The 14,530-nt window shown below is 37.9% G+C and overlaps 1 protein-coding gene across 1 annotated transcript in view; it reads right to left on the bottom strand.

The window, feature by feature from the left end:
* Positions 1-14,530, bottom strand: part of TFEC (transcription factor EC) — a 98,120-nt gene that overhangs the window by 26,234 nt on the left and 57,356 nt on the right. Inside the window, exons 2-3 of the mRNA XM_019474048.1 lie at positions 12,778-13,029; positions 10,582-10,677 (exon numbers count right to left, since the gene is read on the bottom strand). Of these exons, the coding sequence (XP_019329593.1) occupies positions 10,582-10,677; positions 12,778-13,029 (348 nt within the window). The remainder of the gene's footprint in view (positions 1-10,581; positions 10,678-12,777; positions 13,030-14,530) is intronic.

Raw genomic sequence — 14,530 nt, 5'->3', positions numbered from 1 at the left:
GGTCAGGATGCCCCCAGAAAATACAGAGATCAGGACCAGACTGCGTCTACCAGAGGTCTTCATTCTGCCCAGGTCAGAAGAGCCCATGAAAAAGAGGGCAAGTGGGAAGCAAGCTGCGGGAATAGCCCTGCTAGCAGAAACTTCCTTTGATACCCTCTTTTCCAGGGTTAATAACTGCAGACATGCAACTCATCAAGTGTGTCTGCATGCCTGTGTTTTCTGCAGTAACAGAAGTATGGCATACCTGCAGAGCAGTTGATGTGCAGTACAGACGGTTCTGAGGATCATTGGCCCTATTACACATGGTCAGATTGCCTGTACTGCACCTACAGACTTGGCAAACTCACGTAACAGGGAAGCATAACACACGCTGCTGTACTTGTCACAAGAAGAAACTATGTGGCTGCCTAACCTGAAAGGCTGAGTACTACATATGCAAGAGAAAATTTCTTTTGGTGCTTGGTGAAAATTAGTACTTGCTCAGACTCCATCTAGAATAAAGTGTTCACAAGTGAAATATTAATACAATACTTTATTCTCCTCCCCCCCCCAAATATATCCCACTTAAATCATGTTCTCATGAACCTAATTGATAGCATCACTTCAAAGAACAGTTTTGTAAAATGAGGCTACTTCTCCTTAGCCACAAAACAATGTTAGCATCCATCCCTTTCAATGTTTTCTTGCTTATTCATTTTAATTAAAAAATCAAAGCAGGGATTTTACAAAGTTTTTATACTATTATCCCATATATGCATCCCAAATGTAGAAATCTAAATTTGGAACTGTGTCCACAGCTCATTTTACATATCAAGTAAAAGTTTGTTCACTATTTGTGTTACTGGGGTACAAAACATAAAAAACACATACTTAAATCCTTGTCATTCCTTTCCTGTTTATTCATGACAGGTAAACAAAACTATTTTTCAGTCTTTGAAGTTTGCGGATGAACTTCAAAATGTGCACTGAATTTGGCCAAATAGTGAGTTGATCAATAAGTGTATAATAACCCAGTCATTGCAAATCCATTTTCTAAATAGTAATATCTGGTACACTGGGTGCTTCCATTTTTGACAAGGGGAAAACTGGGGTAATTCTTGTATCTTCAATGTGTGTTTTAGTAAATTGTGACTTTTCACCTAATTCAAAGGTATTGCAGACAGGATGAATAATCTTGTGGGTGAATACAAGTCCTGTACTGAGAAGACTGTGGTTCAACCTCTGGCTTTCTTTTGCAATTGCTGTGTTGCTTGAAGAAAGTTGAACAACATAAGCTGTGATATCCTTTTTCTTTGTAAGGATGTGTTTACACTGTCAACTGTCAAAAAAGGTGTAGCATACTGATTTTAGAGTCTAGAACAAGAAGATCCCATTCACAGATAAATGTTTTAAGTCCTTTTGTAATTGCAATACAAAATATTTATATTTGAAAATAGATAGTCTTTAGTAATAACTAATACCCAAATGTTCCAGTTCCTCTTTTTATTATCTAAAAAGAACAGCAGAAAAGCAAATGCTTCCCTTTTCAGTCTTGTTTTCCTTTGAACAAATTGTATCTCCTTCTATATTTGTCTTTAACATGGTTCATAATTACACACTCCTCATCCAGGGACTTAATGTTCAGATATATTATATTATATATTATATATTATGCATGAAAACTGGTTCATTTTTTATCTTCAAATAATGATCATCAAGCTGGTTCATTATTCATCAGAGAAAAATGAACTGTTCATATTCCCAGTTACAGTACATTCCTGCCCTGATCATATACATAGAAGTCCATTGTCTAGATAAATGTCTGATCAAATATGACCAAGCAAAGGAATATTCTGGACAATCAGGCTTTTGCAGGAGAGTTCTTTTCTTTCAGTTATCATCTCTTAATTATATTTTTTTAGCTGTTCTTGGCTTTTCTGGTTACAAAACTAACATAACAGACATGGACCAGAAGTGAAGTGATGTTGTGATACTGTCACCGTCCAACTTGCAGCTGAAAATCAAACGTCACAGGAGTACTGTCCCACTAACCTCCAGGGTCTGAAACCTAAAGATGGCAATTAAATGACAGCTCTGTTAGCTTTTTTACTAAGATTATTTTACTAGTAACACCAGCTAATGCACTAATTCCTGGTTCCATCCAACTTCTTCTATTTCTCTGGCTACCATATGTAAATGCATATACCAAATCATTCAAATTCTTCCTCTAAAAACAATGAACAAACATCAGCACAAAAACAAAAGAAAAGTGAAAAATTGAGGCTGAGGGACAAGTGAAAACCAGATTTTTTTGCAGGATTAGAATATGGGGCATTTTCTCTTAAATATAGATGCTAACATCTCTATTACCAGTATTTATATTATATATTTTATATATACATTATATGCTTTATATTATATCCTCTTACATTTCATATATCACCTAAGTATCTGAATACATTAAAGTAAGGTATTTACTGATTTCTGTGATCTAGTGTGTTCAGATGGATTAACATGTACCATGCAGAGTTTCCTTTTGGTTGAAATACCTTTCTGTAGCGGTTGATTTCAGATATATTCACAAGTGTTTATTTATAGTGTAAATATAAATGCATAGTTAACTACTTCATAAACTACTGTACACATATAGTAAAGGTCATAGAAGGCCTTGGCTGATGGAGAAGGAGGTGCTAAGAAAAGCAATTGAATCTTTCAGGAGTTTATTTCTCAAAATGGCCTTCAAGAAATCTCTGCATTTTCCACAAGTTAGCGTTATCTTGCAGTAGGAAGCTTGACTGTGCCTGGAGGACAAAGTAAGTGGCCACTGTTGTTGCCTCTGAGCTCACAAGACTTTTATACAACCTATGTAAATGCCATTGACAGAAATTCATAAAGTTTAGCTCCAGAACTGATCATAACCTATACGTTACAGACCCCAAGGAGCTTAATGTAGCCTTCTCTATTATCTGTCATCTACTAAGGACTTCAGGTCTTGCATTGCTGTATACAGACAACAACACGAGACATGCAGCAGAGGCTGCACATCAGGGCTTTGTGATAAGACAGAATCTGCCTGCTGGCCCCAAACAGCAGGAATTTGCTTGCAGATTCTGCTGCACAGGAGCTTAGAATTAGTGAGGAGTGCATATTAGAATTAGAAACTTGTTTTATCTATCCTTTTCTCTTACCTCTGTTTAACATGTGCTACGCTCTGAGATGAAGACCATGTTTGTAATAGGTATTTACATACAAACAACTGTATATTTTAGAATAATACTTCCATTTATGTCTATTTACCTTTCCGAAAGAGAAAACCAAAGAGGAAAAAAGGAACTTTTCCTTCATTTCATAGTTATGAAAAAATTGACTCCAGTTGCATGAAGCTTGAGTCTTCTGTCTCCCTTCAGCCAGAGAGGTCTACCCCCAAAATAGAGAAGGGTTATTAGACATTGTGCTGTTACAGCGTTAGAGACAGAGCTGAGCTATTTGGGCATTTTGCACAGCTTTTGAGTGCTGCAGCTGTGTAAAAGTGGACCATAATTCTTCTCCTGACCCAAAGTATTGTATGCTCTATGCTATGAAGACCTTTTCTACAGCATGAGGTAAATTACAAGCACTCATACCCAACCTATATGGAATACTCAGAGCATACAAGAAAGCTGTACACTGCCCATTTCAGCCTCAAACTACTATATCGTATGAAATACTGAAAACAAACCTTCATCTGGCACCTGTATGACATTCAAAAAAGCACTGGCAGTGATAGCAAAAGACACCCCCAGCTGCAGAAAACAGGCCTGAAGAGTTCTCAGCTTGTGCATTTCTTTGTTAGTTCTCTGCAACTGAAAGACACCATTTCCTATCTAGCTCTACTGAAGAAAGACAAAGAAAATATTTGCTCACCAGTTTTATTTTTGAGGAGTCTATTATTTCCTCAATAGCTACCGACTGTTCTTTCTCCTTCATTTTTCTTTTTCGTTAAACTTGGAAACGATACCGGGGAGTGCTAGACAGAAGTTTATATACTTAGGTGAACTTTGATTCTTCCTTGGACTTTAAGACTAATCTAGTGTAGAATGTGATTGACAAAGCATTTTCATTGATGTTATGCAGCCTTTTCAGGTTACCCAACCTAAGCAAATGAGGTTGGTAATGTTTACTCTGGCCCTTTCTCTAAAATGGTTTTGAACTTTAGCAGATTTTATAAACTTATAAAGGTTGCCAAATGACCTCGGTATTCACTAAATAAAAAATACTCACGATTATGCAGCAGGGGGCTGCCTAGATCAGCAATACTATATGCACCTCTAATGGAAACCTGGTTTTACTTCATGATTGAATAATCACAGAAATTATTGAATAAAATAATTTGGAGGATACCTACTTGAATTTCTTTTTTCTGTATTATTTCCAGGAATGGAAGAGACAGCAGTTTTTGTAATCCATCCAGATGGTAACCATCAGTATTTGACGAATAATTAATACAAATTATTAATGCCATGATGAGAAACTGTGACCTCAAAGACCTTGTAATAGCAGTGAGATTTTGCAGACAGACTGCACTGTGCTTTTATCAATAAATAGTGTCTCCATAAAATCAAATGCAGAGTTAACAGATTCAATCAGAACTTTATACGAGCTGTAGTTAACAGAATCATAAAAATTAAAGAAGAAAAACCTCTATCCTGTCTTGTCCTGATCTAACCTCTAGTCCATGCCTGTACAACACAAGATTTTTTCAAATGTCAAAGGAGCTGACCAAATACAAGTGAGCCACAGGGCAACTGAGGATTTTCTCCATAAACTGTTTTCCTGCAAGAGTGACAGAAGTGGAGCAATCACAATGGAATTGACTCCAAAGTGGACTGGAAGCAGACTGTAGCTCCCAATCTTAATGAAACTGCGCTGTGAATGTATGGAATGAAGTGATGCAAATGAAGCAGTGAAACCTTGCAGGATCCCTCAAGAGGTGACCTATTGCAAGGCAACGCCTTTGCACAGCACTCCCTGTGCTGCTGCCATTCCCCGTGCCCGGCTGGCCCACCAGCTCAGCCCTGACATCTAACAGCTAGCAAAACCCCTGCCTTTCAGCATGCCCAGGTGCTTTTGCTTCCCCTCTCTGTTAGCGATTCCTCTCTCTCCCACTCTTTACACCCAGTCAGTTACAGAGGCCTTTTAATGATTTCACTAGAGGCCCCTTTATCTTACAGCCAGCCACTTGAGTTCTTGGAGAGGGAGCAAAGCAGATGTGAAAGCCGAGAAGAATCAATCTACACCTTCCCTTGTTACAGTGCTGGGCAACACGGAGCTCCTTAGCGTGCAGAGGAAAAGAGTGGCTGTCTTGGATTCAGAGCTGTATGGAGATGGCCCAGCAAATGAACAATCCACAACAGGTAGTTCATTATTTCTTTCTGCCCTTATTCAAACCCAGAAGTACCAGACAAGCCAGATCTGTGCTGTTCTGTTTCTTCCTACACCACCCAACCAGGAGATGACTAGCAATGGGATCTGTGGGATCTGCTGCCCCTTAGCTGTTGCTTCTAATCATAACAAATAATAATAGATTATTATCCAATATAATGTTTTAGTGTTATGTAATTATTTGCTGATTATCTAAGAATTAAACCAGGTTTCAATTGAGGTGCAGTGCCATTTCATTAAAATGGCACAAACAGCAACAACATTTGGTTTTTTAATTCTTCTTTTCCCAGCATATAAATACCACATACATCAAGTCAGATTCAAAGAAGGACTGAAGAAATTTGGTTAGATTCACAGATAGACGAAGTTCCCAACAACAGATTCATTGTTTGTGACAGCTCTAAATCTCTGAGGTGATATGAACTTCAAAGCACCGATGACACCATAATGATTTCAGTATGCAGTTAGAGCTGGAGCTGTTGAAGGAATTAATGCTGTTTCAAATCTTTAAGTATTTCTTTCCTTTAAAGGAAAGAACAATTTTGGAAAATATTTTGCAGATTTCTTTTTTAAAATAGCTTGTTTTAACAGCTATTTGTTCCAGCTTTGTCTAGGACTGCCAAAGCTATTTTATTCCCTGAGTGAGAATAATTCTTCAGATCACACTTATGGTGCATTATTCATATATAATAATAAAATCTATGCTTTCTATTGGTTAGAAGCCATTGCTTTCAGGAAACATTCCTGCTGGCAAGCTCATTCAGGGGAAAAATTAAAGAAAACATTTCTTAAGTATTATGAATAAATCAACATAAAAACATTTTTTCTTGGCTCTATTTACTACTGGACATGGTAAAAAATCAGTGAAAAGGTTTTCCATGGAGAAGCTTTCCATTTTCTCCCAAGCGATCCGAAAGGAACTGCTCCATTTTGTTTAGTCATTCAACACCTACTACTCCAGCACCAGTGAGCCCACCTGATTCAACAGGTCACCAGCTGGGCCACTGTGAGGGATTTTTTTAAGTCCTGTTTTATGGTAATGCTCCACCCCAAGCACTACACTGCACTACTTCTTAGCTCTCACCACCAGCCATCTAACTGCTACAGTCTCTCTCCCTGGGCTTCTTCAAGAATACTTCTGAAAGCTCTTGTTTTCTTCTGCACCAGAACAAAAGACAACTTAGAATCCTTGGAAATGTTCACAAAATTACGTTATTTTCCGGCCTGTCCCACCCAGCACAGTGCAAGGGAAGCCTGTGCCCTTGCAGAACATTAATATCCTCTCATTTTATTCTCATTCCACGCCAGTCAATCTCCTAATGCTTTTGATGTAAGTTTTAGTGGACTGCATGTCAAGTAGAGGATATTATCCCAGTAGCTGTACAGTGATTATCTAGGCTACAGCAGTTATTTCTGAATGAAAGTACTGGTAAAATGCCAAACGTTTTCACAGAGATCACTGTTGTGCTTGCTAAATTACTGGGTTTTCTGGTGAGTCCTAGGGCTGTACACATATATTAGCAAAACAAAACAACATTTAGTAACAAGTAGAGGCTCACTAGGTCACACGCTGCCAAATCTAACCCTAAAAGCACAGAGATGCTAATTTTTAACTCTGCTCTTTTCTGGCTCTCTTCACTGTGACTAATGCTCTCCACATCTCCCTTGACACAGCATGTTTCTTAAACTTCCCTTTTTCAGATATTAAAAGGAATGTAGACCACAGCTTTTTAGAACTTGCCCCAAACTTTTAATGACGGTGTCGTATATGTTTTACACTAACAGACCTGCACATCCACATTTCCTGTGTTCTGAGCATTTGGAGGTTAATAAACTTTAAATTCACTACACAATGTTGAATAGACTGTAGGGATTTTGAATAAGAATGAAAGTCTGATAAAAACGAAAAATGTTTACTTTTCAAATGTTTGTCACCATATCTGACATACATAACATTATTTAGCTCATACTCACTCATATTTTCTTTGTTTCATTTTTTTAATGATTCCTGTAAGGTCAGGAAGAAACCTGTTGCTCCTAATATGATATTCAGAGAAGAAATGGATTTCTTACAATATAAATAAATACGTTTCTGTCTGTTAGTAAAGAGTTTCATAAGACTAAATGATTATGACAAGGAAAAATGACTTTAAATTGGTATCTTCAAGTTTTCTTTATTAAATCCTACCTTCTTCATGGTGAACAAACAATTTTCATCAAGTGATAGTTCATAAGAATAGTTATGATTTGATTTCGGCTATATTTTCTGGACAAAGATATAACTGAGTTTACAAATACTTTCAAAAGAATCAAGACCTCTTGCATATAGGGAGGACCTAGTCTTGTACTTCAACTCAACTTCCAAAAAAAAATTATAAAAAGTAGGTTTCTACCTTTAGGGTACTGTTAAGAGCAATAGAAACACAGCCAGAGAATTCCCTACTTTGAGCAATTCTTAAGTTGCCACCCAAAACCAGAGTGTTTTATAAAATTATGAATTTGGGGCCAAACACAATAAAAGCCAGACAATCCACTCTTCAGAAGCTGTAATAATTTTAATGAGAGATGGAGGGATGTTCTTGTTTTCACTTCTCTGATTCTACTAATACATGACTGTAATTCATTAATTCAGGGTCAGACAATGAGCCTCTGAGCAATTATTCACATGAGTGGTCTCATAGAATTCAATGTCCTCATTTAATGTGCCATTAAAATGGTACATGGGTGCATCTAACTAAAGCAAACATTAATTCACTGCAACACACAACAGGCAGCACTGCAAAGTCTCTAATATCAGCCACTATCTATTGAGAAAAATGAGAAAATAAAATGGCTTCATGAATTTGGCCTGTTCAAGAAAAGATTTTGCTGAAAAAAACTCAAGCTTTATACGATATTCAGAAAACCAGGAGACTCAGATTTTTTCAGAATTTTAGAGAAACTACTTTGCACAGTTTGGACAAATTCAAGACAATGCCAAGAAGGGAAAAATCTAAGATGCAATCCTAAAAATACTTAAGCATTACACTGGAGAAGTGTAAGGAGGAAGCAAACACCGAATCAGCCAGGCACGTGGGCAACCCAGTCTCATTTGCGATCTCACTTACTCTATGTTGATGGCAGCCACCATAGCCAGGCGCCTTGTGCAGAAGTACATAAGAAGTAATATGAACCTCTGTTTAAGTACAGCACAACCCCAGTTCCTCTTCTCAGGAGAATTAGGTGTTTTCTCATTCCTGATCATGTCTCCTAGTCCAACACTGTTGTAATATGTACATTTTTAACTCAGATAAAGAAAATGTTATTACGTTTGATGTGATGACGAAAAACTGGATCTAAAGAACATATTTTCTACCTGCCTTTCTATCTTTCTCTATTGCACAGCTTATGACCACAATTTTGCAGGCAGGTTTAGAATGTTGCCTGAAAGATGCCATAAAACCCTGAGTCACAAGCTAAATGCCTGAAACCACTTCCATCTGCCCATTTCTTTCATATATTTTTGGAGTACACGTTGCCAAAAGAGAAGACAGAAGAGGCAGAGACACTGCTTGATTGCTTCCACACTGGCGCAGCTCGCATGCCTTGTTGGAGGCAGGCTTCGTTTTGCCATGGTATTGCACAGAGAGATTTGGAAATACACACTATTCCCTGGCTTACCTAGCAGCCTGGTTATTTCCTCAGCACAAACAAAAATCTAAATACAATTACCTGGCCCACAGGCATTGCAGAAGTCTCAAATCTTTGCAGGTAAGATACCAGCTAGGCCAAAAAGTCACCGCATATTTCCTTGCTCATCAAGAACAGGGTATTCAAGACATTTTAGAGAGATATGTCCTTCATGGCTGAAGATAAAGGCTAATGAGGCTGGAATTAGCATAGATTAACATCATCCAGTTTTAAAAGGTGTTAAGGGAGTGTGAGTCTAATCCAAAACCCAGAATTCATGCCTCTCACCACCATCCCACAGTACCATACCTGAAAGGATCCTCCCCTGCCTCATGTTAATTTGAGCCAAAATATTAATTCACTCCCCAGGGAGCCTTTCTTTGCTATGTTCTGTACTGAGGTATGTATTAATCAGGCTGACTCTATTAGTTCTGTAGCTGGCATGCAAATGCCAGGTATTCACGGAACTATTAATTGCCATTAATATTGGACTATGTAGTGGGCAACACAGAGGCTTAGAGATCTTATCTCTCAATGTATTTTTGTAGCCAGTGATGTTCTATAGTCAGAAAAAGATGTTCCTCCAGTGGGTGATTAAGAGCAAGCACCTGACTCTGTATTCCGAAATGAGCTTTGTAGGCTGTCAAAGCCTGTGAAAATCCTTCTGCCTTCACCGGAGTGAAGTTTCCCTTTATCAGTACCCATTTTAAGGCCCTGAGGACAAAATCTGTGGAAAAAGGTTCCCAAGATAAATCGGGGTTGAGAGAACAAAGAACATCCCTTCTATAAAGTGTGTTGCATTACAGTTATTGATAGGTGTTATTTTCACAAATAATAATCCTCTATGCGTTGTTGTATCCAGAAAAGTTCCATCCTCCCTCTTCAAATGTGTAGCATATGTGGAAATGTAAGTAGCCTTTGTTAATCCTCTGTCACTTCTTTACAAAAAGACATTACAAAATTATAACAGGTTGCTACAATTATTCTTATAAAACAATTCATCTGAAAAGTGACATTTCTCATCTTTGTTCTTGAAATTATTCGACTAAGTGCAACTTACCTTTATGAAAGTCAAGAAATAGAGCCCACCCTTGCTTCAGCATAAGACATTGAAGAAAATACTGTACTGTAGAAACTATTACATGGGGAAGCTTTGACTTTTATAGATGAAGTAGATGGATATTTAAGCAAGACTTTAAAAGGCCTTCTAGGGTCTAGAGACTCCTCATATCCATAGTCCTGCATGGGAATTAGTACCTCCAATGGGTTATGCACCGGACCTGGTGCTGGGCTAGAACCCCCAGTGCTATTCAGACCATTTAAAACAGCTGTGTCCCACCACACTGGAACCCTTTCCTGTAATATTTCTTGACAAAAAGACAAGCAACTGAAGGGAAATGAGAATAATCCACTGATAGTACTGCTTTAGCCTCTGAAGTGTGACACGTGCTTGAATGACTCAATGACATTCTCTATTATAAACAGCAAGATGAAATTCCACAAAATACTTACAGTTCTTTGCATTAGTAGAGGAGTTTCAGAACAACCTATCCCTTCATCATTAAAACTTGATTCCATATTGATTATGTCTTCAATCACCTCTTCCATCTGATAAAATAGTATTTTAAGACCAATCATTAAAAATAATAATGGAAACAATGCTATTCTGAAAATACAGAGGAAATAATTTTGAGTATTTAATACGTCAATAAAACTGAATTTCAGAAGTTTATATCTTAAAATTCAAATAATTCAAGCACTTTTACACAGTATTCACACTTTTTGCTTCTTGTGAAAACAGTTTTTGTGGTTTAGCAAGTTAGTTCTTTCCTCCCAAACACCAGCCCATTCCCCTTTTTTAACCCCTTATTGCAACACCAAGATCAGATGACAGGAGTGCATTGCTAAGTTGTAACTGTGATCTGCCACCTTCATCAAATGTGTCATATCCACAGTGTATTGTTGCATTGGTGCAGGAAGGCTGAAAGGAACCTGTGGTTCTGCAAGAGCGTGAGTCACTCAAGATTTGGTGTTACACACTACTCTCAAGATTCAGCAGGCAGAGGTTTGTGTTGTGTTTGGCAGTACACTGCATGCTTCTCCAGCCAGCCTTCTGGGCCCGCTTTTGTTCTAATCTGGATCAAAAGCTACCGAAGCAGATGGAATAGCTAATTAATTACTTGGGATGAAACAGTGAATTCTTTGCAGACGTATATAGACATACGTAGATTTGGACACGGTACAGCATGAGTTTTCAATGGTAATTTTGGTCTGATTCCATTCACAAAATAACTTTGGGAAAGATCCCGTGATGAACCTGTCACTGTTAACTCTACCGTCTGCAGGAGCAGTTGACTCATGCTCTGAGGCTTTTCAAGCAGCTCTTGGGAGCCGTCTGAAGAGCTGTAGCTGAAGGAAATGTAGAGGGTCCTGTGCAAAGAAATAAAGTATCACACAGGCCAGGGACCTTTCAACACAGACTTCTAGGCCACGTGGCCCAGCACAGCTCATACGTGCACTCCTCTCCCTGTCCAAAAACCAGGCGTGTGCTGTCTGAGGACTTGTGCCCAGACTTATTTAGGAAAGTGCTGTCTGGGCCAAAAGGATGCCAGGAAATGCCAGCAATATGGGCCAAAAGGATGCCAGGAAATGCCAGCGATTAGACAATATGAATGAATACAGTTCAGTGCACCAACCTGTGTGTTGGCTCTGTATTATTTACTAATATGGTACTAGGGCAGGCACCAGTTGTTCCTGGTCAGATACCCAAAGTGCCTGAGAGCGGCTCCTGCATGCTGCGCTTGCCAGCACAGAGGTGACCACAGAGGCCTCCACAAAGGCCATCTAAAACAATCTTTGCAGACTAGTGGCTCCAGTAATCCATAACCCTGACATAAAATATCAGTTGTCAATGCAGAAGGAATGGAGGGGTCCCAGATGAGCTCTCCAGGAAGCGTTGGATTTATTTTTTTCAGTTTCCTCATGCTTAGCTGTATAACATCCAAATGCTCAAATGGGTGACAGTGTATTGTTCTGCTAAAGCCCAAGATATGATACAGCATCTCCATTTCTTATTTCTGTAGGAATTCTCCTTTTGCCTAATAAACACTCTCTCTTGAAATCTATTGAAATATTAAAGGGCATAATGATCTACATCTCACACTGGCTGAGAATCTGACATTGTATAATAGCTGTACCTCTACTAAAATCAATGGTGGCACTAAAGTTAGCATATCTAGGCCAATTTACCCAAGATAACCTATATGTAGATATATCAGCTAACTGAAAATGAATGAGCGATTCTTTCAGTTATGTCTTTAAGGTAATCAGTATTTAACTCTGTTATGCAGATAGGATAATACTTTTAGACAGGAATAACTCTCATCTGGAAAAAAAAATGTTTTGCATTGCAAAGTACATATTCAAAAAACATACAGCAATATATGACACATAGATAAAAAGATGCAACAGTACATTTTAACTGGCAGTAATTTAGAAGCCTGATCATGCAATAAGCTATTCACAGGCATTCAAGGGAATCTCTCACGCAATCCAAAAGGATTCAGGGAGCAAGTGCTGCAACTGAAGGCCCCATGAAAGTAAAGAAAGTCATCTCTTGCCCACTACCAATACAATGTGGGTCATGTAACATTTTTCTAGAAGTATGCAAAGCCCATTTCCCCATTCCTTTCGCCAGCCCAGCCTTACCGCATTTTCATGTTCTCCTCCAAGGGCCAGAAGCTTGGTAACGGGGCTTTCTGGTGTGCCAATATCGCTGACGGGAGGCATGTGTCCGTTTCTCAAAATGGAGGTCACTCCCGTGGGCTGGATTGTGTGGGAGTGGGAGAGGGAGAGCGTCTGGCTGGACAGCTTGGTATCAAGGGTCAGATACTGCTTCACCTGGTGCCTCTGGCTTTGCTGTATGTGGTATCTAGACTGATTTTCCAAGTGTGTTTGTACCTGAGAAGGAATGGAAATAATTGCTAAAGTTTCAAGTTACTGGTACCAGTATTTGCCCATATGTTCACTTAAAAAACTTCAAAACAATAGATTTAGCTTTAATAACACTTGGATAGATTTATTATTAACTTTAAATATTTTTTTTCAGTTTTGCACCCTTACACATTTCTTATTTGTGTCCTATTTTCCCCTAACACAGCTAATAAACCTTCTGAATAACTATCAAAGAAAAATAGAATTAGAAAAGATAAACATGATCATGAGAAAAGACCAGAAGTATGCTACACATTTTTCTCTTCTCATTTAAGAATGACCTCTGTTGAAATCACTGATCATTACAATTAAATCCACAAATATATATGTACTCTAAAATTAATATCACAGTGTATTTACTCTTTGGTACTTGAAAGAGTAAATAAATGTATAAAGAAAAACATAATCCAACCAACTTCAAGTAATATCAACAGCAGCAGACATTCACTTATACCTAAATCCACATTTGGCTCACCTTGTAATAAGTACAGCCAGTTAAATGAGGCATTGCTGCACTTTTGGGGAAAAAAAAAAAGGGGGGTCCAAGCTATAGTCCTGGATGACTGTTCACTATCCTCAAACTGCACAGTCTTCTTGAAGTGCCTCTTGAGGAAAGACCACTTTTTGAGTTGGTAGGACTTTATAAACTGAGTGGTCATGCCAAAATGGCTAAGACTTTGGGCCATCCTTTGATTACAGAGATTGACAGTTGCTACTTCAAACAGCTCCCATTTCAGATCAATGTCACATTCCTGCAATTTAACTACCAAAGGAGCACTGCATACACAAACCTTACTGTCATTTCAGCCCTGTGGCTTTCTCCTCTTCCTATGGCATGACTGGTCACAAATTTCTTGTAATAAATTTTTCTCAAGTGGCCTCTGTGTAAGCATGATTAATATTTGTTAAATAATAGCAGGACTTGCTTTGCAGCCCTTTTTTCTCAAAAAAAATTTCAGTCATTTAAACAAACTTCTTTTTATCAGTCGTTTAAACAAACTTCTTTTTAATTCCCCTAACATATATACGCAGAGATAAATAGCCCATAAAAGGGGTTTGCATTTAAATTAGCTATATTTTTGTACAATATTGCAGTACCTACTTTATTTTTAATCATGTTATGGTGGCATGTCTAGAATTATTTTAATTATGTTTCTTTAAACTAATTTTCTAGTCATATAAAAAAGATTAAGCCATGCAGTAATGAATATAATATTAATTATTTTGATGTAAGCCTTAATGTTATTAAATAATATTCCATTAAAATATTGATATAAAATTTTAAATAGACTGTTTAGGTTTTCCCCTATTTTATGTTAGGAAGGTATGCATCCCATGTAAGGTCTTAAAAATGACAAGTGTGTTTGGGATTTACTTAAATCATGATAGCACTTGTCTTAACTGAGATCTTTGTGTTAGTTTTAGAAAGTGTATAATGTACTGTTAATTTAAGCTCTGATTTATCATG

Source organism: Aptenodytes forsteri, unplaced genomic scaffold (assembly GCF_000699145.1).
Source record: "Aptenodytes forsteri isolate BGI_AS27 unplaced genomic scaffold, ASM69914v1 Scaffold166, whole genome shotgun sequence".
Classification (NCBI taxonomy): Eukaryota; Metazoa; Chordata; class Aves; order Sphenisciformes; family Spheniscidae; genus Aptenodytes; species Aptenodytes forsteri.
The sequence above is the reverse complement of the archived record's forward strand: the minus strand, read 5'-3'. Positions and strand labels throughout refer to the sequence as shown.